Source organism: Mobula hypostoma, chromosome 26 (genome assembly GCF_963921235.1).
Source record: "Mobula hypostoma chromosome 26, sMobHyp1.1, whole genome shotgun sequence".
Lineage (NCBI taxonomy): Eukaryota > Metazoa > Chordata > Chondrichthyes > Myliobatiformes > Myliobatidae > Mobula > Mobula hypostoma.
Window position 1 is genome coordinate 39,609,085 of NC_086122.1, and position 22,333 is coordinate 39,631,417.

Consider the following 22,333-nt stretch of genomic DNA (forward strand, 5'->3'; position numbering starts at 1 on the left):
GTGGGATTGTGTTTTAAGAGTTGAGAGGTAATGTTGCAGCTATATAGGATCGTGGTCAGACCCCATTTGGAGTACTGTGCTCAATTCTGGTCGCCTCACTACAGGAAGAACGTGGAAACCATAGAAAGGGTGCAGAGGAGATTTACAAGGATGTTGCCTGGATTGGGAAGCATGCCTTATGAGAATAGGTTGAGTGAACTTGGCCTTTTCTCCTTGGAGCGACGGAGGATGAGAGGTGACCTGATAGAGGTGTACAAGATAATGAGAGGCACTGATCATGTGGATAGTCAGAGGCTTTTCCCCAGGGCTGAAATAGCTAGCAGGAGAGGGCATAGTTTTGAGGTGCTTGGAGGTAGGTACAGAGGAGATGTCAGGGGTAAGTTTTTACGCAGAGAGTGGTGATTGCGTGGAATGGGCTGCCGGTGACGGTGGTGGAGGCGGAAACAATAGGGTCTTTTAAGAGACTCCTGGATGGCTACATGGAGCTTAGAAAAATAGACGCCTATGGGTAAAGCCCAGGTAGTTCTAAGGTAGGGACATGTTCGGCACAGCTTTGTGCTGTATGTTTTCTATGTTTCTAACATACATTTAAAAGTGAGGTAGTGTTCATCAGTTCAATGTCCATTTAGGAATCTGGTGGCAGAGGGGAAGAAGCTGTTCCTGAATTATTGAGTGTGCGCCATCAGGCTCCTGTATCTCCTTCCTGATTTTAACAATGAGAGGAGGGCGGGCCCTGGGTGATGGGGGTCCTTAATAATGGACATTTCCTATCTGAGGCTCCACTCCTTGAAAATGTCTTGGGTACTATGGAGGCTGGTATTAATTTGACTAATTTTACAACTTTCTGAAACTTCTTTTGGTCCTGTGCAGTGGAACACCCCCCACATACCAGACAGTGATGCAGTCTGTCAGAATGCACTCCGCTGTATATCTGTGGACAGTTGAGTATTCTAGGTCACAAACCAAATCTCTTCAAACTCCAAGTGAGACATAGTCATCGTCTTGCCTTCTTTATAGCTGCATTGATATGTTGGGACCAGGTTAGATCCTCAGAAATCTTAGCACCCAGGAACTTAAAATTTCTCACTCTCTCCACTTCTGATCCCTCTATGAGGATTAGTTAGTTTTCCCTCATCTTATTCTGCCTGATGTCCACAATCAGTTCTTTCGACTTACTGACATAGAGTGCAAGGTTGTTGCAGCGACACCACTCAACTAACTGGTACATCTCGCTCCTGTGCACCCTCTCAACTCCATCTGAGAGTTACCTCACGGTTGACAAATAAAGTGAGTTGTCTTTGAGTCTGAGGGACCAAGATCAATAAGCAAGTGATTACTGTTTAATATGATAGCTGCTAAATGGTGGCAGCTCATCTCAAAGCATTTTACCACCAATACAATCTTTATTTTGAAGTTTCAGTGCAGCTGTAATGATAGGAGAGACAGCTGTCAATATGCTCACAGCAAAGTCACAAACAGAGATGCACTTATAACTAAGTTATCTGTTCTGGTGATGGTGTGTCAGGGTAAATATTAGTCCACTTAGCTGGCATGAACCTCCTGTCTGTCATGCTCTTCTTTTCAATAGTACTAAAGACCTTTTTAACATTTACCTTGGAAGATCAATGGGCCCTCTGTAATTTTAATATGCTATGTGCACTCCAGTTGCGCTACTCTCTCAATGAACTGCCTGGGGTTTATAGACAAGAAGTGAGATTTGAATCTCTTACCAAACTGACCAATTGTTTTGCTGCATCTTCCTGTAAAAATAAACATCACCTTATGCCTTTAACTGAGCCATTAATCTAATTTCTAATCTCACTTTCAGCATTTCTTTAATGATAACACTTGTGAATCTCACTTCAGAACACATCTGATAAACAGGATGCACTGGGTGTGCAGGGACAACACTGAATTCTTTATAAGGACTACATATTCTTTATAGAACTATATTCTTCATCAGAAGAAGCACATGTTACAAAACAAAATCATACTTTTGACTGGTAGCCTCAGTCAGAATGGTCATGACTGCAGGAAATTGCACAGTTCCAAATGTATGGGAATGATTTTAAGCATACACTTTGCACCACACACCATCTCCTGTTGGCTGTAGCTCTCTGGAGGAATTAGTCTGCTCTATTCAGCATTTGCTGCTGTAGTCATGAGGCTTTTCAAATAGATTGTCTTCACTGATTCACAATGCTGTTTGCTGAGTAAGTGGATTTCAATCACTCAGGAACACATCACAAAGTCAATTAGCCCTGAAGCCTGTTTCCCAAATCAAAATAGTAGCCATTTCCCCAAACTCCATAGTATCTCTGATTCTCAAAGAAATCTACCATTCTTTGAGTTACGCACAACAGTATGTCTGCTAATTTAAAGTACCAAGGGTGCTGTGGTCTCCTCCCACATTCCATTGAAAAAAGGGTTAGGGTTAGTAGGTTGTGGGCATGCTACGTTGGCGTTGGAAACATGACAACACTTGCAGGTCCCAGCACATCCTCACACTGTGCTGGTTGTTGACACGAACAATGGATTTCACTGTATGGTTTGATGTTTCAATAAACATGTGACACTACTTCGGTCAGAAATTCCCACCTGCTTCAAAACGGCAACAATTATACCAGTGCCCTACAAGAGTAGAGTGAGCTGCTTTAATGACTATTGTCCAGTAGCACTCACATCTATGATGATGAAATGCTTTGAAAGATTGGTCAAAGCTAGAATCAACTCCTGCCTCAGCAAGGACCTGGCCCCACTGCAATTTGCCTATTGCCACAATAGGTCTATGGCAGATGCAATCTCAATGGCTCTTCACAGGGTCTTAGATCACCTGGACAATACAAGCACCTATGTCAGGATGCTGTTTGTTGACTATAGCTCGCCTTTTAACACCACCATTCCCACAGTCCTGATCTATAAATTACAGAATCTGGGCCTCTGTACCTGCCTCAGCAATTGGTCCTTGGCATCCTAACCGGAAGACCACAATCTGTGCAGGTTAGTAATAATACCTTCTCCTCGCTAACGATCAACACTGGCACACCTCAGGGGTGTGTGCTTAGCTCACTGTTCTACTCCCTCTATACCCAAGGCTGTGTGGCTAGGTATAGCTCAAATACCATCTATAAATTTGCTGATAATGCATTGTTAGTAAAATCTCAGGTGGAGATGAGAGGGCATACAGGAGTGAGATATACCAAGTCGTGGAGTGCGGCAACAAGCTCGCATTCAACGTCAGTAAGACTAAAATGCTGATGGTGAACTTCAGGAGGGGTAAGATAAGGGAACATGAACCAATCCTCAGAGGAACCAGAAGTGGAAAGAGTGAGAAATTTCAAGTTCCTGGGTGTCAATATCTCTGAGGATCTAACCCGTTCCCAAAATATCAATGCAGCTATAAAGAAGGCAAGACATCAGTTATATTTCATTAGGAGTTTGAAGAGATCTGGTTTCTGACCTAAAACACTTGAAAACTTCTACAGATGTATTGTGGAGAGCATTCTGAAAGACTGCATCAATGTCTGGTATGGGTGGCTACTGCACAGGACCAAAAGAAGCTACAGAAAGTTGTAAAATTAGTCAGCTGCATCCTGTGTACCAGCCTCCACAGCATCCAAGACATCTTCAAGGTGCGGTACCTCATAAAGGCAATGCCCATTATTAAGGACACCCGTCACCCAGGGCATGCCCGCTTTTGATTGTTACCGTCGGGAAGGAGGTACAGGAGCCTAAAGGCACACACTTAGTGATTCAGCAACAGCTTCTTCCCCTCTGTCATCTGATTCCTAACTGGACTTTGAACCCATGAACACCACCTCACTTTTTTTAATATAAATTATTTCTGGATTTGCACTATTTTTAATCTATTCAATATACATATATATTTACTGTAATTGATTTACTTATTTTTTCTTTCTATATTATGATGTATTGCATTTATGGTTCTATTACTATTTATAATTTATGGAGCAACTGTAACGGAAACCAATTTCCCCCAGGATTAATAAAGTATGACTATGACTATTGTACTGCTGCTGCTAAATTAACAAATTTCACAACACATGCCAGTGACAGTAAACCTGATTCTGAAATAAAGCTAATCTCAATCTCAGTTTGATAACACAGACCATCCTACTTATTGTTGCTAAATACTTTGGCAACTCTCTTATCAGAACGCCATATCAACCTAAACCCAATTAATTTCACCTCCACTAACAACTGCCATTTGTGGATAGGAATTCTAAACTTACACTTCCCTCCATCTCCAGGTCTGCAGGAACTTCATTCATTAAAAGCCTTGCTCTAATTTTAAACCATACCTTCTGGACCTGGGGTTGTTACCCTTTCCCTCTTTCTGTTCTCTAATCAAACTTGATCAAGTCACCCTTTAATCCTCTGCATTTAAGGAAAGAATATCCTGCATATTGTAAAATAAACTTAGCCACAAGTTTGACTTCATGTCCAGTATATTGGATGAGGCAATTGTATCAATAACCACAGCAGTCTGGAGTGATTATAGGGTGGCTGAGAAGTGTGCTTTCTGGTCGTGTGAATGTCATTTTCTCACATTTATTACTCCCATATCATTCAAACCAGAAATTCTACCTCTTAATCTTGCATCTCAGAAGGATCATTCCTGCCCTTTAAGCCCAGTAAAGCAACAGCTCCATTTTAACTCAACATTGAGGCACGAATATAATATATACATTTTTAAATGCTAATTCCTTGCTTCAACAGCAACACTGAGGGGTGCTATAAAGAATAACTATAACTATACCGGAAAACCAAGATAAATTACAAGTGCAAGTAAAAAACTTTTTTGACTACAATTCCCAATCATAACAGGATGCGTTCTCTCTTCAGACAACTCCAGCATCTGTTCAAAAGCACTTGAAGAATGTCTGGCACCTGGGCCAATTTCTGAGACAGGATGAAACACATTTTGCATCAGATACTCTGTAAGTGCAAACTCACTCAGCTGATGACTCACATGACAGAAGGGTGACAGTCATTCTGAGAGCTTACTTCATGGGAAGCTGGCCTATAATCACAGTTTCGGTAAATTACTTATGATAAGGGCAGATACAAAAATTATTTCAGATGTGTTAATTACCAGCACAGTTTTTCATTCATGGGAATTATCTATGATGTGCAAGGAAGAGTCATTAACCATTCCACAGTATAAAGTGCTTAAATATTTCAGATTCAACAACGTCCTGTATTCAGATAGCACCTCTAATTTAGTAAAACATCATAAGACCATCATTAATTATACAAACTGAACAATTGAACAAATTAAGGAATATTTGGCTAAGCAGGCAAAATAGAAAAGTCTATAAGCAGGCTTTATAAAGCATTGGTCAGACTGCATTTGGAGTATTGTGAGTAGTTTTGGGTACCTGTCAAAGAAAGGATGTGCTGACATTTGAGAGGGTTCAGATAAGGCTCAAAAGAATGATCCCGGGAATGAAAGAGTTAACATATGAGGAGCACTTGATGGCTCTGGGACTGTACACACTAGAGTTTAGAATGGGGGGAGGGATCTCACTGAAACCTTTCGAATACCGAAAGGCCTATAGAGTAGACACGTTGAGGATGTTTCCAAACTTAGGGGAGTCGAGGACCAGAAGGCAAAGTATGTTCCTTTAGAACAAGGATAAGGAGGAATTTCTTTAGCCAAAGGATGGCGAATCTGTGGAATTCATTGCAACTGATCGTTGTGGAGGTCACGTCAATGGGTGATTTAGAGTGTTGGTTGATAGGTACTTAATTAGTAAAGGCTCAAAGATTATTAAGAGAAGGCAGAAGAACAGGATTGACAGGGAAACTAAATTAGGCATGATAGAATGGCTGAGTAGACTGAATAGTCGACTGTTGTTCCTATGTCTAACTTTACCTTTCTTTCTCTTTAAGACAGACCTTAATGCTTCTCCTTTTTGGCCCTCTAGTGTCATGAGTAACTCAGAATCAAGTGGTGACTAATAATACTCCTGTGAAATGCCTTTCAGTGCTTTACCGCAGAATGAGATTGTGATGGCTATCCAGGTATTGTTTCCTGTTTTGTCTTCTATGCTGAAACTTTCCCCATTACTCTTCCAATGAAATTAAATGCACATTCCGAAAGATTGAATTTAAATCCATTGGAAATGCTACCGCATCAGAATTTTTGAAAGTGGAGTTATTGTGGTTTCCCTGCTCTTCTTTGATGCATGCTGTGATTGAAAAATTCAAAATGCAATCTTGCAAACGTGCACTTCGAATTACTGCAGGAGAGGGTGCAGGTTTGCAATACATTCTGTATGTCTCAAGGAACACTTTCACTTCCCTGTTAATGCACAAAGAATAACTCCTGCTTTTAAACACAATGCCTCAGAAAATAAAAGCTCCCCCAAAGAAAAAGATTCCTGTTCAGGTTAAGTGACGAAATGCGCCCAATGTACCTTCTTCAGATTCCACGTCTTCCATTAACGCAACTGTCACTCCCATCTCCTGGCACTTTTTACTGTGAGCCTTTGACTTCATGTGCTTCGTCAAGTTCCCTAAAGAACAGAAACAACGATAAGTCCTGCTGTGTAGTTGAGATAAATCATGTCTTGCCCTGCTTAGCTATTTCCTGGCTGAAAATGACCATTCTCTGCTCAGTTAATGCCCCAAATGAACCGATTCCTTCCGCAATGTGTTCCACAACTTCATAAATTAATTCAGTGATGTGGCTCTCCACTCACTGGGTAGGAGGTAAGATGATCTATTGAGCTGGGATCACTGTTGTGCAGTGATCCTATGACAGATTTGTTAGATATTTCATTTCCTTTTTCTGTGACTGTGGATAACTTCACTCACCTTAACAGTGAAATGATTCCACATCAGTTTATTTTAGAGCTGTCATTTCATGGGTGTTATCCTGCAAATATGCTTAGGTCTTTGCTAATACATCAACAAGTCAATCTAGTGCATTGGCTCAAGGTGGGGGGTGGGGGTGGGGGTGGGGGGGATGCTCCAGCCAACATGCTGGTGATCTCCAGATTGGTTCCCATCCTTTACACTGATCATGTTATTACTGGACGATAATGGTGAAAGAAAGTTGCACTGTTGTGCCTTATAAAACCCCAGCACATCCCATTTTCTTTTACAGTCGTGGAATTACTTGTAGAGTGCAGTTACTGTTATAATGTGGCAACCAGTTTGGACACAGCAAGATTCAACAAACAGTCGTTTCCTTATTCTGTACTGTTCACTGAGATTGCCTGAGGGATACACGCAGCACAGGGCACGAGACAGAAAATTTCACTGCACATCCTCCAGGTGGTGTCATAGAATCTATTATTAAAAAGGCCACTTAGAAAACTAAATATCAACAGAGACTTGAACAAGGGAAATCATCTTTGTCAATTCTGTTAAAGAGTTTTTTAAGATTATATTGAGCAGAATAGATAAAAGTGAACCATTTGGTGCATATCTTGACTTTCACATGGCATTCAATTTTACTTTTCATAGCGTTGCAGAACACTACGGCAGAGAAACGCCCTACAACCCATCTAGTATGTCAAGCATTTTCTTTATTCCACTATGGTTGGGCAACTCAACAGGACAGGTGCATCTCTGAGGACATTGGAAGGCTGAGCTAGGGTATTGTGCTTGGGTTTCTGGAGTGGAACCCAGAATATTCTTCCAATTCAGCCGTGAACTGAGCTGTGGTTAGTGACCATGCCATGCCTGGTTTTGTGTCAGAGAACACCAACAAGGAAAGCTACACACAAACATAAGGGAGGTCAATGGTTTTGTTGAGGTGCAGAAGGGTCCCAGATAAGGTGTGACAGCACAGTGCCTCAGCTAGTAGAGCCACTTCGACGCAGATACAGTGACCCAGATTCATTCCCGACCTCTGATGATATCAGTGTGGTGTTTCCATGTTCTCGCTGGTACTTTGAGAGTTTCTGTCTGGTATTCAGGGATGATGGTTAAAAGGTCAATCGGCGATTGTAAATTTCAATTGGTGTACAGCCGAATGGCAGGTTGATGGAACTGTGGGGAGAATAGGTTACAGAGAAGAGAGAGAATATATGTATGTGTGTGTGTGTGTGTGTGTGTGTGTGTTGGGGGTGGTGGTGTTGCTCTGTGAGCTGGCAATGACTTTTTAGGCTACAATAGACACCTTTTAAATTGTAAGGAAATATACACTCTGTGGCCACTTTATTAGGTACCCCTGTACACCTGCTCATCAATGCAAATATCTAATCAGCCAATCATGTGGCAGCAACTCGATGCATAAAAGCATGCAGACATGGTCAAGACATTCAGTTGTTGTTCAGACCAAACATTAAAATGGTGAATAAATATGATCTAAGTGACTTTGTCTGTGGAATGGTTATTAGTGCTACTCAGGGTGATTTGAGTATCTCAGAAACTGCTGGTCTCCTGGGATTTTCACACACAACAGTATCTAGAATTTACAGAAAATGATGTGAAAAACAAAAAAAAATTCAGCGAGTGTAGCTCTGTGGGTGAAAACACCTTGTTAATTAGAGAGATCAGAGGAGAATGTCCAGACTGGCTCGAGCTGACAGGAAAACAACAGTAACTCAGATAACCACACATTACAACGGTGGTGTGCAGAAGAGCAGAACTCTCTCAGCAGAGTTGATGTGATGCACAACACATCAAACCTTGAAGTGGATAGGCTCAAACAGCAGTGGAACACAAACATATACTCAGCGGACTCCTTATTACATACAGGAGGAACCTGAGTGTACAATCCTGAAAACAGTGTCAACGTGCAGGCCTGAATAAAACTGAGAGACAAGTCAGGTTGTTCTGAAAGAGGTTGTTAGGATATATTCTGGGTGAATACCTTGGTCCTTACGTAATCACAAATTCCGACTCAGTCTGACCCAATCCAAACTCAGTCCAACCGGATTCTGACTCAGTCCTAATGTCTCCAAGTGATTCATAGAATTATATTCCTATTCTGGCTTCTGGCCCCCTTCCTTTCCCACCACAGGTGCTGCCTGACCTGCTGAATTCCTCCAGCATGTGTGTGTGTTGTCTCTAAGTGATTACTGGCTTACTTTCAAGAAGCCCGAGGTGTTCATAGTTGGAGGGCACTCAGTGAGTTAATTTGCACACTACTGGAGCTTGATGCCTGTTGCTGAATGCTCACTAATGCTTCCAATAAAGTAACCCCTGGAGCAATCAGGAGCAATGCTCAGTATGAACACACAGTGGGTTGGGTTTGCAGGCTTTTCTCTAGCTAAGTGTCAGTGAGTTTGCAGTTCCAGTGTGTACACGTACCAATATAGAAGGTCCAAACTTGGTGACATTCAGTTACTGTCACTGTTTCAATGCAACAACATGGAAAAATGACGCTGTAAAGATTTTTAGCTGCTTACATGAGAAAACAACCTGCACGGAAAATAGCTGTGACAGCAGCTGAGCTGCAGGGGACACAGGTAATGCTGGTAATTTTAGATTCTTGCAATAACTTAGACGCTTTAAACTGCTTGTCTTTTACTTTGCTTAAATAAGTTTCAATTAATTAAAAATCTTGAATTTCTTCTTGATTGCTTGAGAATGTTTCAGAAAAATGCAATAGTTTTGGCAGATTAGACAGATGACTAAGCAAAGAGTGTGCCTTAGCCAGCCATCTTTTTTGTTTTTGCAATGTTCATGTTGGGATTGTTCCCATTTGGCACCACACATGACCTCAGCCACAGAAAACATTATTACTGCTGAGGGTCAGGCTGGTTTTCTTCATTAGGTTCATGTCATAGTATCCATACACGTTGATATCACAGAGTAGAAGAATCTAAACAAGTCAGAACTTGAAAATGAGAGTAGCAGCAATGCAGCTAGTATGGACAAGATGGGTTGAGTAGCCTCCTTCAGTGTTCTTATTATTTTATGATTCAACGTAACAGCACTTGTTTTTTTTACCTGCAGGATGCACTCTCAGTACTAGTGAGAAAAATAATTGACTTGAAATGCTAACTGAGGATCCCTCTCAGACAAACACAAACTTGACAAGGGTCATTGTGTCACTTTCAGTTTTTAATCTCAGAGATGGTGTCAGTCAGGCCAACTGAACAAGGTAAAGATGGACAACTGGTATGCACATCTGTGGCATCTCCATCACCTCCACAATATGCCTACACAAATTAAGACCAACGAATCAGGATTCAGATTGAGGGTGTGACCACAGCTCTCAGCTCCTCACACAGCTAATCGGAGACTGTCAGTTTCAATTTAGATTGTGACCATGATGAACACTGTGATTAAAAGGATCTTCTTTCATTCTGTCTGCATTGAATACAAGCCTGACTCCTCTCTGAATAACAGTGTTAGTGTGTGTGTCCTGTTTAAAGATGATGGGGAAAATGTAACATCATCTCTGGAGAAAAATCACATTCACCCGTAAGCTACACTTGAAGTGCAGTTATAATTGAGGTAATATGAATAATATTAGATACTTATATAATGTTTTGATATTTGAAATGTAATAAAAATATATAAAATAATTAAACTGGGTCAGAGTTTTATTTGTTTCTCAACAATGGGGATTATCCTTCTCTGCTCACAACATTGAATGATTGAATGCACACAATCATGTAAACCAGCATATCATCAGTACAATCTTTAAGCGCTTGGCTGAACTATCTAACTGAGATGTGTGGAAGGGGAGGTGTGGGAACTACAGGTGACCTTACTTAGAACTCAGCATATAAACACATATACACAAAGTATGTGCAAATATGTGTATACACACGCAGATCAAAATCCACAGAAGTGGATACATCTATAATAGCACATACCTACACAAAATCATGCCCGTATCCACACAAACCATGCACAATAATGATCACACTAGCACATACAAATCATGTCCATCTCTATAAAAAACATGCACCATAATTATTCCCACAAAATATAAACACATTCAGGGCTGTGCATACAAATGTAAAATGCTATGTTCAAACAGAATTCACACATATAAAATGTATGCATAGATGGAAGCATGCTATTAAATACACAAACATACAAATGTACACATGCTTACATGCACAGACAGATGTCAATAAAGACAAGTAAGCGTGTACACATCAGGGAGTTCAAATCACGAGACAATATCATAGGGAAATCGAATTAAACACAAGAGATTCTGCAGATGCTGAAAATCCAGAGTAAAACACACAAAATGCTGGAGGAACTCAGCACGTCAGGCAGCATCTATGGAGAGGAATAGAATCAATGTTTCGGGGCAAGACTCTTTATCCATTCCTGAAGAAGGGTCTTCCCAAAACATTGACTCTTCATTCCTCTCCATAGATGCTGTCTGACCTGCTGAGTTTCTCCAGCATTTTGTATGTGTTACTTGGGAAATCTGATTAATATTTTCAACCTTCTTGTCCTAGTGGATGGGGCCATGTACACGATTAATGTACATAAAAGGTATTCTTAGTGCATGTAATAAATACGATTGTATTAGCACAATGGTGGTGTGGTACTTTGTCATTGGCTTCCCCTCTCTTTATACTTAGGCTGGCAGCCAAAAGGGGTTAAATGCAGACACAAGTTGGTAAATGACTGATACGAGTTCATCTATCAGTTCAACACTAGATTTGTTATAAGTATATTTGCCACGACTAGGATCCTGGATCCCTGCCAAGTGTAGCTCATCAGTGTTTTGGCTTCCAACCCTTTAGAAGGAAGGCGTACTGGTCTAGGTGATGTGGAATGCAGATTTCAAAAGGAGCTAAATTCTTGGCAACCATATATATTACGGTGATACTGAAGCCTGGCCTCGAGCTGATCTGCAGTTGTATGAATAAACTGGAAGCTATTCATGTGTGTCGAGTTTCCCTCTCTCATCAACTTATCAAAATAATTACAATTCCAGTCAATTGGAAATTAAGTCAGTCGCTGAGATACTGTACTGTTTAAACCATTATCAGCAATAAATAAATAAGACACTGTCTTCACACTGTGTAGAATGAGAGGTAGCAAGGTACTGCATAGGAAATGGCGATACGGCTTGTGGGCCCATTCTACGCTGCAAGAATCTGAACATCTGCTTGGTAATTGGATTTTATCCGTCTTACTGGACCGAGGTGATTGACAGCAGAGAAGGCTGGAATCTTACACCACACGGCCAAGGTCCTCAAGACCATGTTAAGGAACTGGAGCCGCAGCTGAATGACTTTTGGCTCATACGGGAGAATGAGGAGGTGCTAGATAGGAGCTACAGGGGGATAGTCATCCCGAAGTTGCAGGGGGCAGGTACCTGGGTGATTGTCAGGAGAGGGAAAGGAAATAGGCAGCAAATGCAGGGTATCCCTGTGGCCATTCCCCTCAATACAGTAATAAGTATACCATTTTGCATACCATTGGTGGGGGGGCACTTAGTAGGGGAAAGCCACAGCGAGCAGGTCTCTGGCACAGCTTGGCTCTGTGGCTCAGAAGGGAAGAGGAGCTGATGAGTGATTAAAGACACCAGGGATGGTAATTTCCCTCCCAAGTGCCAGGGTCAGGGGCAACTCTGATCAAATCCACCACATCCTATGGGGGTACAGTGAACAGAACAGCTGGAAGTCATGGTACACATTGTTACCAATGACATCGATAGGGAATGGAAAGAGGTCCTGAAGAGAGAATATAGGGAGTTAGGTAAAAAGCTGAAAACCAGCACCTCCAGGGTAGTAATCTCTGGACTGCTGTCTGTGCCACACACTAGTGAGGGTAAGAATAGGTTGATTAGGCAGATGAATGCTTACTTGAGGAATCAGTGTAGTGGGCAGGGTTTCAGACTTATGGATCATTGGGATCTCTTCTGGGGATGGTATGACCTATACAAAAGAGACAGGTTACACCTGAACCCGAGAGGGACCAATATCTTTGTGGCAGGTTTTCTAAAGCTGATGGGGAGGGTTTAAATTGACTTGGCAGGGAGATGGGAACTGGAATAACAGAGCTGAGGATGGGGCAGTTGGTATACAAGTAGATGTAGCGTGGAGATCGTGAGGAAAGACAAGCAGATGATAGGGCAAAATTGCAGTCAATGGGATGAGTTGAAGTGTAATATGGGGCAAAATCGGAAAGGGTGATGAATACAGGACTGTAGGTGTTATATTTGAATGCATGCAGTCTACTGAACAAGGTAGATGATCTTGGAGCACAGATATGAAGTTGTGAACATCACTGAGTCGTTGCTGAAAGAAAATCATAGTTGAGAGCTTAACATTCAAGGATACACATTGTATCGAAAGGAGAGGCAGGTAGGCTGAGGGGTAGGGGGTAGTTCTGTTGGTAAAAAATGAAATCAAATCTTTAGAAAGAGGTGTCTAGGATCAGAGGATGCAGAATCCTTGTGGGTAGAGTTAAGAAACTGCAAGGGTAAAAATACCCTGATGGGAGTTGTGCACACGCCTCCAAATAGCGGCCAGGATGTGGGATACAAATTACAACAGGAGATAGAAAAGGCATGTTAGAAAGGCAATATTACAATAATCATGGTGAATTTCAATAAGCAAAAATATAGGGGAAATCAGGTAGTTGCTGTATCTCAAGAGAGGGGATTTGTAGAATGCCTACAAGATTTTTTTTAAAGCAGCATGTGGTTGAGTCCACTAGGGGACAGGCAATTCTGTATTGGGTGTTGTGTAATAAACCAAATTTGATTAGGGAGCTTTAGAAAAATGAACTTTTAGGAAGCAGTGATCATAATATGATAGAATTCATCTTGTAGTTTGAGAGGGAGAAGATAAAGTCAGATATATCAGTATTACGGTGGAATAAAGGGATTACGTGGGCATGAGAGAGGAGCTGGCCAAAGTTGATTGGAAGGGGTCACTAGCAGGGATGATGGTAGAGAGGCAATGGCTGATGTTTCTGAAGACAATTCAGAAGGTGCAGGATAGATACATCTCAAAGATGAAGAAGTATTCCTAAAGGAGGATGATATAACCCTGGCTGACAAGAGAGGTCAAAGGGAACATAAAAGTAAAAGAGAGGGCATATTAAAGAGCAAAAATTAGGGTGAAGTTAGAGGATTGGGAAGCTTTTTAAAACCAACAGAAGGCAACTAATAATAAGAGAAAAGTTGAATTATGAAGGGAAGCTACCCAATAATATAAAAGAGGATACCATAAGTTTGTTCAAATATCTAAAGGGTATAGAGGTGAGAGTAGATTTTGGACCATTGAAACACGACGTTGGAGAGGTGGTAATTGGAAGCAAAGAAATGGTGGACAAGCTTCATAAGTATTGTGTGTCTGTCTTCACTGTGGAAGACACTAGCAGAATGCCAGAAATTAGAGACTTTTAGGGGCCAGAACTGAGCATTGGTGCTATTACTAAGGGAAGATGAAAGGTCTGAAAGCAAACAAGTCACTGATATTAAAGAGACTGCATACCAGGGTTCTGAATGAGGTATTGCAAACACAAGAAAATCTGCAGATGCTGGGTATCCAAAGCAACACACACAAAATGCTGGAGGAACTCAGCAGGTCAGAAGGTCAGCTGGTGAGAAGGCAGGCGAGTGGGACTAAATGGGAGAATGGATCAGCTCATGATAAAATGGCGGAGCAGACTCGATGGGCCGAATGGCTGACTTCTGCTCCTTTATCTTATGGTCAGGCAGCATCTACGGAAAAGAATAAACAGTCAACGTTTCGGGCCTAGACCCTTCATCAGGCCTGGAAAGGAAGGGGAGAAGTCAGTGTAAGAAGGTGGGGGAGGGGAGGAAGAAGAACAAGGTGGCAGATGATAGGAGAAACCAGGGGAGGGGGAGTGGGTAAAGTAAACAGCTGAGAGGTTAGTTGATTGGTGAAAGAGATAAAAGGCTAGAGAAGGGGGAATTTGATAGGAGAGTATGGAAAACCATGGAAGAAAGGGAAGGGGTGAAGCACCAGAGGGAGGTGATGGGCAGATAAGGTGAGAGAGGGAAACAGGAATGGGGAATGGTGAAGGGGGCAGGTGCAACTACTAGAAGTTCAAGAAATCGATGTTCATGACATCAGGTTGGAGACTACCCAGACAGAATGTAAGGTGTTGCTTCTTGAATGTGAATGTGGCCTCATCGTAGCAGTAGAGGAGGCCATGGACTGACATGTCAGAATAGGAATGGAGAGTAGAATTGAAATGGGTTGCCACCGGGCAATGCTGCTTTTTGTGACAGATGGAGCAAAGGTGCTTGGTGAAGTAGCATCCCAATCTACATCGGGTCTCACCGATATACAGAAGCCACACTGAAAGAGGTAGCTGGTGGAGGCATTAATAATGACCTTTCAGAAATCACTAGATTCTGGAATGGTTGAAGAAGACTGGAAAATTGCAAATGTCATTCCACTCTTTAAGAAGTGAGAGAGACAAAAGAAAGGAAATTATAGGCCAGTTAGTCTGACTTCAGTGGTTGGAAAGATGCTGAAGTCTATTATTAACGATGAGGTTTTCAGGGTACTTGGAGGCACATGATAAAATAAGCCAAAATCAGTATGGGTTCCTAAAGGGGAAATCTTGCCTGCCTTTCAGGAAATAGCAGGATAGACAAAGGAGTGGATGTTGTTTACTTGGATTTTCAGAAGGCCTTTGAAAAGGTGCCATACTTGAGGCTGTTTAACAAGATAAGAGCCAAAGGAATTACAGGAAAAACACTAGCATGGACAGAAAATTGGCTGACTGGCAGGAGGCAAAGAGAGGGAATACAGTGGACCTTTTATGGTTGGCTGCTGGTGACTAGTGTTATTCTGTAGGGTTGGTGTTGGGACCGCTTCTTTTCACATTATATATGAATGATTTGGATGATAGAATTGATGGCTACTTGGCCAAGTTTGCAGACGATACGAACAGAGATGGAGGGACAAGTTGCATTGAGGAAGTAGGGAGTCTGCCGAGTTATGTAGACAGATTTGGAGAATGGACAAAGAAGAGGCGGGTGGAAAATAGTGTAGGGAAATGTATCATCCTGGACTTTGATAGAAGGAATAAAGGCATAGACTATTTTCTAAATGGAGAGAAAATTCAAAAAATCTACAGTGTAAAGGGACTTGTGAGTGCTAATGCAGGATTCCCTTGCAGGTTGAGTCGGTGGTAAGGAAGGCAAGTGCAATCTTAGTGTTCCTTGCAAGTGGACTAGAAGATAAAGACAATATGGTCATGCTGATTCCAGGAGTGAAAGGATTAATATACGAGGAACATTTGACAGCTCTGGGATTGTACTCACTGGAGATTAGAAGAATGAGCTGGGATCTCTCTGAAACCTACTGAATATTGAAAGGCCTAGATAGAGTGAACATGAAAGGATCTATCCTATATTGGGTGAATACTGTATTGGACCAGCAGAGGTCACAGCCTCAGAATACAAGGATGTCCCTTTAGAACAGAGAAGAGGAGGAATTTCTTTAGCCAGACGGTGGCGAATCTGTGGATGTCATTTCCACAAAGAGCTGTGGAGGCCAAGTCATGGGGAATATTTAAAGTGGGGGTTGTTAAGTTCTTGATTAGTAAGGATGTCAAAGGTTTGGGGAGAAGGCAGGAGAATGCAGCTGAGAGGGATAAAAAAAATCTGCCGAGATGGAATGGGTCAAGAGGCCTAATTCTGCTCCTGAGTCTAATGCAAAATGTTACCAACTCCATTTACACTGGTATGTAAAGTCACACTTTCCTCCGCAGAGCACGGAGGTTTCCTTTTTTTTTGCACGAAAAGGCTTCCTCACAACTACTCTGGTACCTTCCACGTGGAAGGTTCACCCCGCAACAATCATTCTGAGCCTCTGACACTCAAAAGATGAAGAATATTACAAAAAAAATTACATGACAGGCACAAGGTCATTCATCCCAATCTGATCCAGGAAATGAGGCTGACAAATGAACCATCAGGATTGGAAATGTTTGTCAACTTCCTTGCAGTATTTATAACATACAAATGGAAAATTCATCTCGGGATCTGGCCAATGCAAATGCTTAGTGAAGCCTCAGTTTTCACTGAACCCCATAATGCAAACCTTTCCATTCCATCCTCTCTTCACTTAGAGTGCTTTAAAACCACTCCTTCCAACTATAAGAGAGGTTTTCAGATTCTAACTACTCTCTGGGCAGGCAATTACCCCTGAATTTCCTGAATAAATTATTGGGAACTCTCATATATTCAGGAGCTCTTGTTTTGCAAAGAAATGAACGAAACCTACATGCAGCTACATGTGCTACTTTCCAGTCAATTTCAATCCTATTTGATTTTTATTTATAAAATGACTTTTATTATAGGAATGAGCTCAATAAGCTTTACCATAAGACCATAAGAAATAGGAACAGTATTAGGCCATTTGGTCGATCGAGTCTGCTCCGCCACTTCATCATGGTTGATCGAATTTTCCTCTCAGCTCCAATCTCTTACCTTCTCCTCATATCCCTTCATGCCCTGACCAATCAAGAATCTACCAACCTCTGCCTTAAATATACATGAGGACTTGACCTCCACAGCTGCCTGCTGAAAAGAATTCTATAGATTCACCACTCTTTGGCTCAAGAAATTCCTCCTCATCTCCTCTCTAAATGATGCCTTTCTATTCTGAGGCTGTATCAGGCAAAAATTTCCATGATGAATCCATGCCGACTATGGACTATTTTATCATGTACCTCCATGTACCCTGAGACCTCATCCTTAATAATCGACTCCAACATCTTCCCAACTACTGAGGTCAGACTAACTATCCGACAGTTTCCCTTCTTCTGCCTCTCTCCCTCTTCTTGAAGAGTGCAGTGACATTTGCAATTTTCCTGTCTTCTGGAACCATTCCAGAATCTAGTGATTCTTGAAAGATCACTATTAATACCTCCACGATCTTCAGCCATCTCTTTCAGAACCCTGGTGTGTACACCATTTGGACCAGGTGACCTATCTCACTTCAAACCTTTCAGTTTCCCAAGAACCTTTTCTCTAGTTATGGTAACTTCACACACTTCATGCTCCCTGACACCTGAAACTTCCACCATACTGCTAATGTCTTCCACAGTGAAGACCCACATAAAATACTTATTCAGTTGGTCCACCATTTCATTGTTCCCTATAACTACCCTTCCAGCATCGTATTCCAGCTGTCTGATATCAACTCTCGCCTCTCTTTTACCCTTTTATGCATCTGAAGAAACCTTTGGTATCCTATTTAATATTATTGGCTAGCTTCCTTTGTATTCCATCTTTACCTTCTTAATGACTTTTTTTAGTTGCCTTCTGTTGGTTTTTAAAAGCTTCCCAATCCTCAAACTTCCCACTAATTTTTGCTCTATTATATGCCCTCTCTTAGGTTTCTATGTTGGCTTTGACTTCTCTTGTTAGCCATGATTGTGCCATCTTTCCTTTAGAATACTTCTTCTTCTTTGGGATGTTGAAATCCTGTGCTTTCTGAATTGCTTCCAGAAATTCCAGCCATTGCTGCTCTGCCATTATCCCTGCCAGTGTTCTTTTCCCATCAATTTTAGCCAACTCCTCTCTCATGCCTCTGTAATTCCCTTTATTCCAGAGGAGAAAAGAAAAATACATAGCATTCCAAAGGGGAAAGCACCAATAGGTTATGATCAAAACTCATGATTAAAGAAAGAAACTAAGATCTTATCTGTCTACTCATCTAGGTGTGGAAGACTACAATATTCAGGGAGTTTCCTTTGTGCCAATCTGTGGCCTCTGTTTACTCTTCAATCAACTTCACCATGAACAAGGATTACACAAAGAATCCAGTGTTTTCCCGGTGTATGACAAATAAACACTTCTCGGGCTTCCAGCAGGGCACAGGTATCGATTATAATTGATGCTCTGATGACAAACTCTTCCATCTTCATCAGGGATGATGATTACACAATTATTATTTTGCCCAGACTGGACTGAGTTACAATTGGAAAGGTTTAGACTTTGCAGAGAACAAAATAACTGCCATTTTTCCGGTATTTAACAGTGGCTATACTGAGTGTAAAGTATCTCAGGGTGGTGTAATGGTATTACATAAATGCATTATTGTTCTTTCTTTGTGCTTCTGGCTTACAATGAGACCAGATCTCCAGGTATGTTATTGTAAAATTGGTTCCTCGGCATATCTGCTGTAACGAACATGAGTCAGGGAGGCAAGGACAATGATGAAATCACCTTTGATTACAGGGAGAAGCATCCCAACTGCAATTGAGATGGAAAATTGCAGTTTTGCAGTTACACACATCAAGCATTTCCACTCATTTCTGAGAATCCACAGATCTATGGACACTGGTAGTTTTTTCTGTATTTACAGAACTGACAAAGAAAATGATTGATCTAGAAAGGTCAGAGGATCCACTCAATTAATATAACCAGTACAAAATACCTTGTATTCGAGCAGGAAGCTCCTTCAGGTTAAAGACAAATTTCCCTGAAACATCTGTCCGGGTCTCGCTTCCAGCCTGCCAAGTATTCCAAAAAGGTCTATCAACTGGAAACTCAATATTAACTTTCCAAAATATATTCTGAGATTTTCAACTTATTTCTTTACCGTACCATACGATTGCCCATGTGCTTGCTCAGAATCGATCAGCTCTGCTCGCACTGTGGGATGGTGTACTGTAGTTACAATCTATGGAAACACAGGAATGCGATGGGCTAGTCAGGCTCCTCAAACCTGTTCTGCTTTTTGTGGACATTGTGGCAGAATGGTATCTTTAGTCTCTGCACCTGCCATGGATTGTGTGATCAAACCTTGAAGTGGGCAAGCTGCTTCAGGGGGGTGAAGGAATTGTAATACAAGCCATGGCTCAGTGGTTATCACTCCCGCCAGGTCAGAAGGTAACTCCCACTGAGGCACATAACAAAATACACTCAGTGGCCACATCTGCTCATTAATTCAAATCTCTAATGAGCTAATCATGTGGCAACAACTCAATGCATAAAAGCATGCAGATATGGTCAAGAGGTTCAGTTGTTCAGACCAAACATCAGAATGGGGAAGAAATGAGATCTAAATGACTCTGACCGTGGAATGATTGCTGGTGCCAGATGGGGTGGTTTGAGTGTCTCACAAACTGCTGATCTCCTGGGATTTTCATGCACAACAGTCTCTAGAGTTTACAGAGAATGGTGTGACAAACAAAAAAAAATTCAGTGACCAGTTCTGCGGGCAAAAGTGCTTTGCTCACGAGGAAGGTCAGTGAGAATGGGCAGACTGGGTCAAGCTAACAGGAAGGTGGCAGTAACTCAAGTAACCATGTGTAACATCAGTGGTGTGCAGAAGAGCACCTCTGTATGCACAACGTATTGAATCTTGTAGTGAATAGGCTGCAGAGCAGAAGACCATGAACATACACCCAGCGGCCACTTTATTAGGTACAGGAGGCAAAGTGATCAGTGAGTGTGCATGCTGACTCTTGTGTAACTCTGAGTGAGTGCTGGACGACTGGAATTTCTACCTTACATTAAGGGACTGAACTGAGGACCAATCTGCTTGAAGAATTCAGCACACCACTTTGAGAAAAAGCAGGGCGGTTCTACCAGAGTTCAAGGTCAATATTTACCCCTCAACCAACATCAAAGAAAAGGAATGTCTGGTCACAATCACAGAGCGGTTTCGCATTACATGTGTGCAAACTGAATCATCTTTTCCTTCATTACAGCAGTGATACTCTCCAAAAAACATCACACAACCTTTGTCATAGTCATACCTCAATTTCAAAATTATCTCAAGACACTTGAGACAAAACTAAATTTGCCTAATTAGCTTTCAAGTAATTTGTATGCACCTATTTTAGTGTCTCAGTTTGGAAAGGTAAATGGGATCTCATGATTTTGTTCCATTTTTCCATCAACTTAGAAAATGGAGGGCTATGTGGGTAGGAAGAATTAAATATATCTAAGAGTAGGTTAAAAGGTTAGCACAACTTTGTGGGATGAAGGGTCTGTACTGTGCTGTAATGTTCCAAGCATCACTATAATTTACATTGGGCCACCCTGTCAACCATATTTGATACCCAGCTGCTAACTATAAGTAGTTGTCCTCACCCTATGCCTTTCTGTTTGACATTGCAGGCAAAGTCAGCATCCACTATCCATCTTTAATTGCCAGGCAGAGCCAGTGAGCCCAGAGTCACGTATAATCGTGACGAGATAAGGTTATCAAATTCCCTTCCCTTAATGGTATTACTGAACCAGATGGATGCTTGTAACCACCAAAGGTTTCATGGTCACCATAACCAACGCCAACTTTTCATTCAAGATTCGGAATCTGAATCAGGTTTAATATCACTGGCATGTGTCGTGAAATTTGTTAATTCTGTGGCAGCAATACAATGCAATATGTGATAAACAGAAAAAAACCTGAATTACTCGATATATTCATGCATATTAAATAGTGAAGTTAAAATAAGTGGTGCAAAAACAAGAATGAATTACAAAGTAGTGAGGTAGTGTTCATGGAGTCAATGTTCATTTAAAAATCGGATGGCAGAGGGAAAGAAGTTGTTCTTGAGTTACTGAGTGTGTGCCCTCAGGCTGCTGTACCTCCTTCCCGACAGTAATAATGAAAAGTGGGCATGTCCTGGGTGGTGGGGATCTTTACTGATGGACTCTGCCTTCCTAAAGCACCGCTCCTTGAAGATGTCTTGGATACCACAGAGGCTAGTACCCATGATGGCATTCATTTAATGAACTGGATTTAGATTCCCCAGTTCAATGATGGAATTTGAACTTTTCATCCCTGATTATTAAACCTGGCTCCTGGATTTCTAATCCATAAGAGCTGTCACTATTCACAACATACAAAAAGTGGGTGTGGAGAGGGGTGTGGGGGGGGGCAAACAGATTTCCATGTGGCTGCCCTTTTCTTGGTCACATCTCCTCTTGGTGGGCCTCTCAAGCTTTGGAATTCCCTTTTATAAACTTCTCCATCTCACAGTTTGAACAACATACACAAAATGCTTGAGGAATTCAGCAAGCCAAGCAGCATCTATGGAGGGGAATAAACAAACAGCATTTCAAGCTGAAACCCTTCATCAACCTTCCCTCCCCCACCCAGCAATTTCCACATCACCTGGTCTCACCTATCATTGACTAGCTTGTACTCCTTCCCCTTCACCCACCTTCATAGTCTGGCTTCTTTCCCCTTCCTCCCTGGTCCCGACGAGTATTGATTCTTTATTCCCCTTCATAGATGCTGCCTGACCTGCTGAATTCCTCTAGCATTTTGTGTGTGTTGCTCAAGATTTCCAGCATCTGCAGAATCTCTTGCATTTATGATTTGCTCTATTTGTTACAGCGCCAACATAGCATGTACACAACTCACTAACACTGACCGTACATCTTTGGATTGTGGGAGGAAACTGGAGCACCTGGAGG

General features: G+C 41.7%; 1 protein-coding gene across 7 annotated transcripts in view; it reads right to left on the bottom strand.

The window, feature by feature from the left end:
* Positions 1-22,333, bottom strand: part of LOC134338232 (transcription factor HIVEP3) — a 698,117-nt gene that overhangs the window by 17,169 nt on the left and 658,615 nt on the right. For 6 of the 7 annotated variants that reach the window (XM_063033927.1, XM_063033926.1, XM_063033928.1 and 3 more), the window contains one exon: positions 6,444-6,542. The exons of the other annotated variant lie outside the window; for it this stretch is intronic. In XM_063033927.1, the coding sequence (XP_062889997.1) occupies positions 6,444-6,542 (99 nt within the window). The remainder of the gene's footprint in view (positions 1-6,443; positions 6,543-22,333) is intronic. 7 annotated transcript variants of the gene reach the window in all.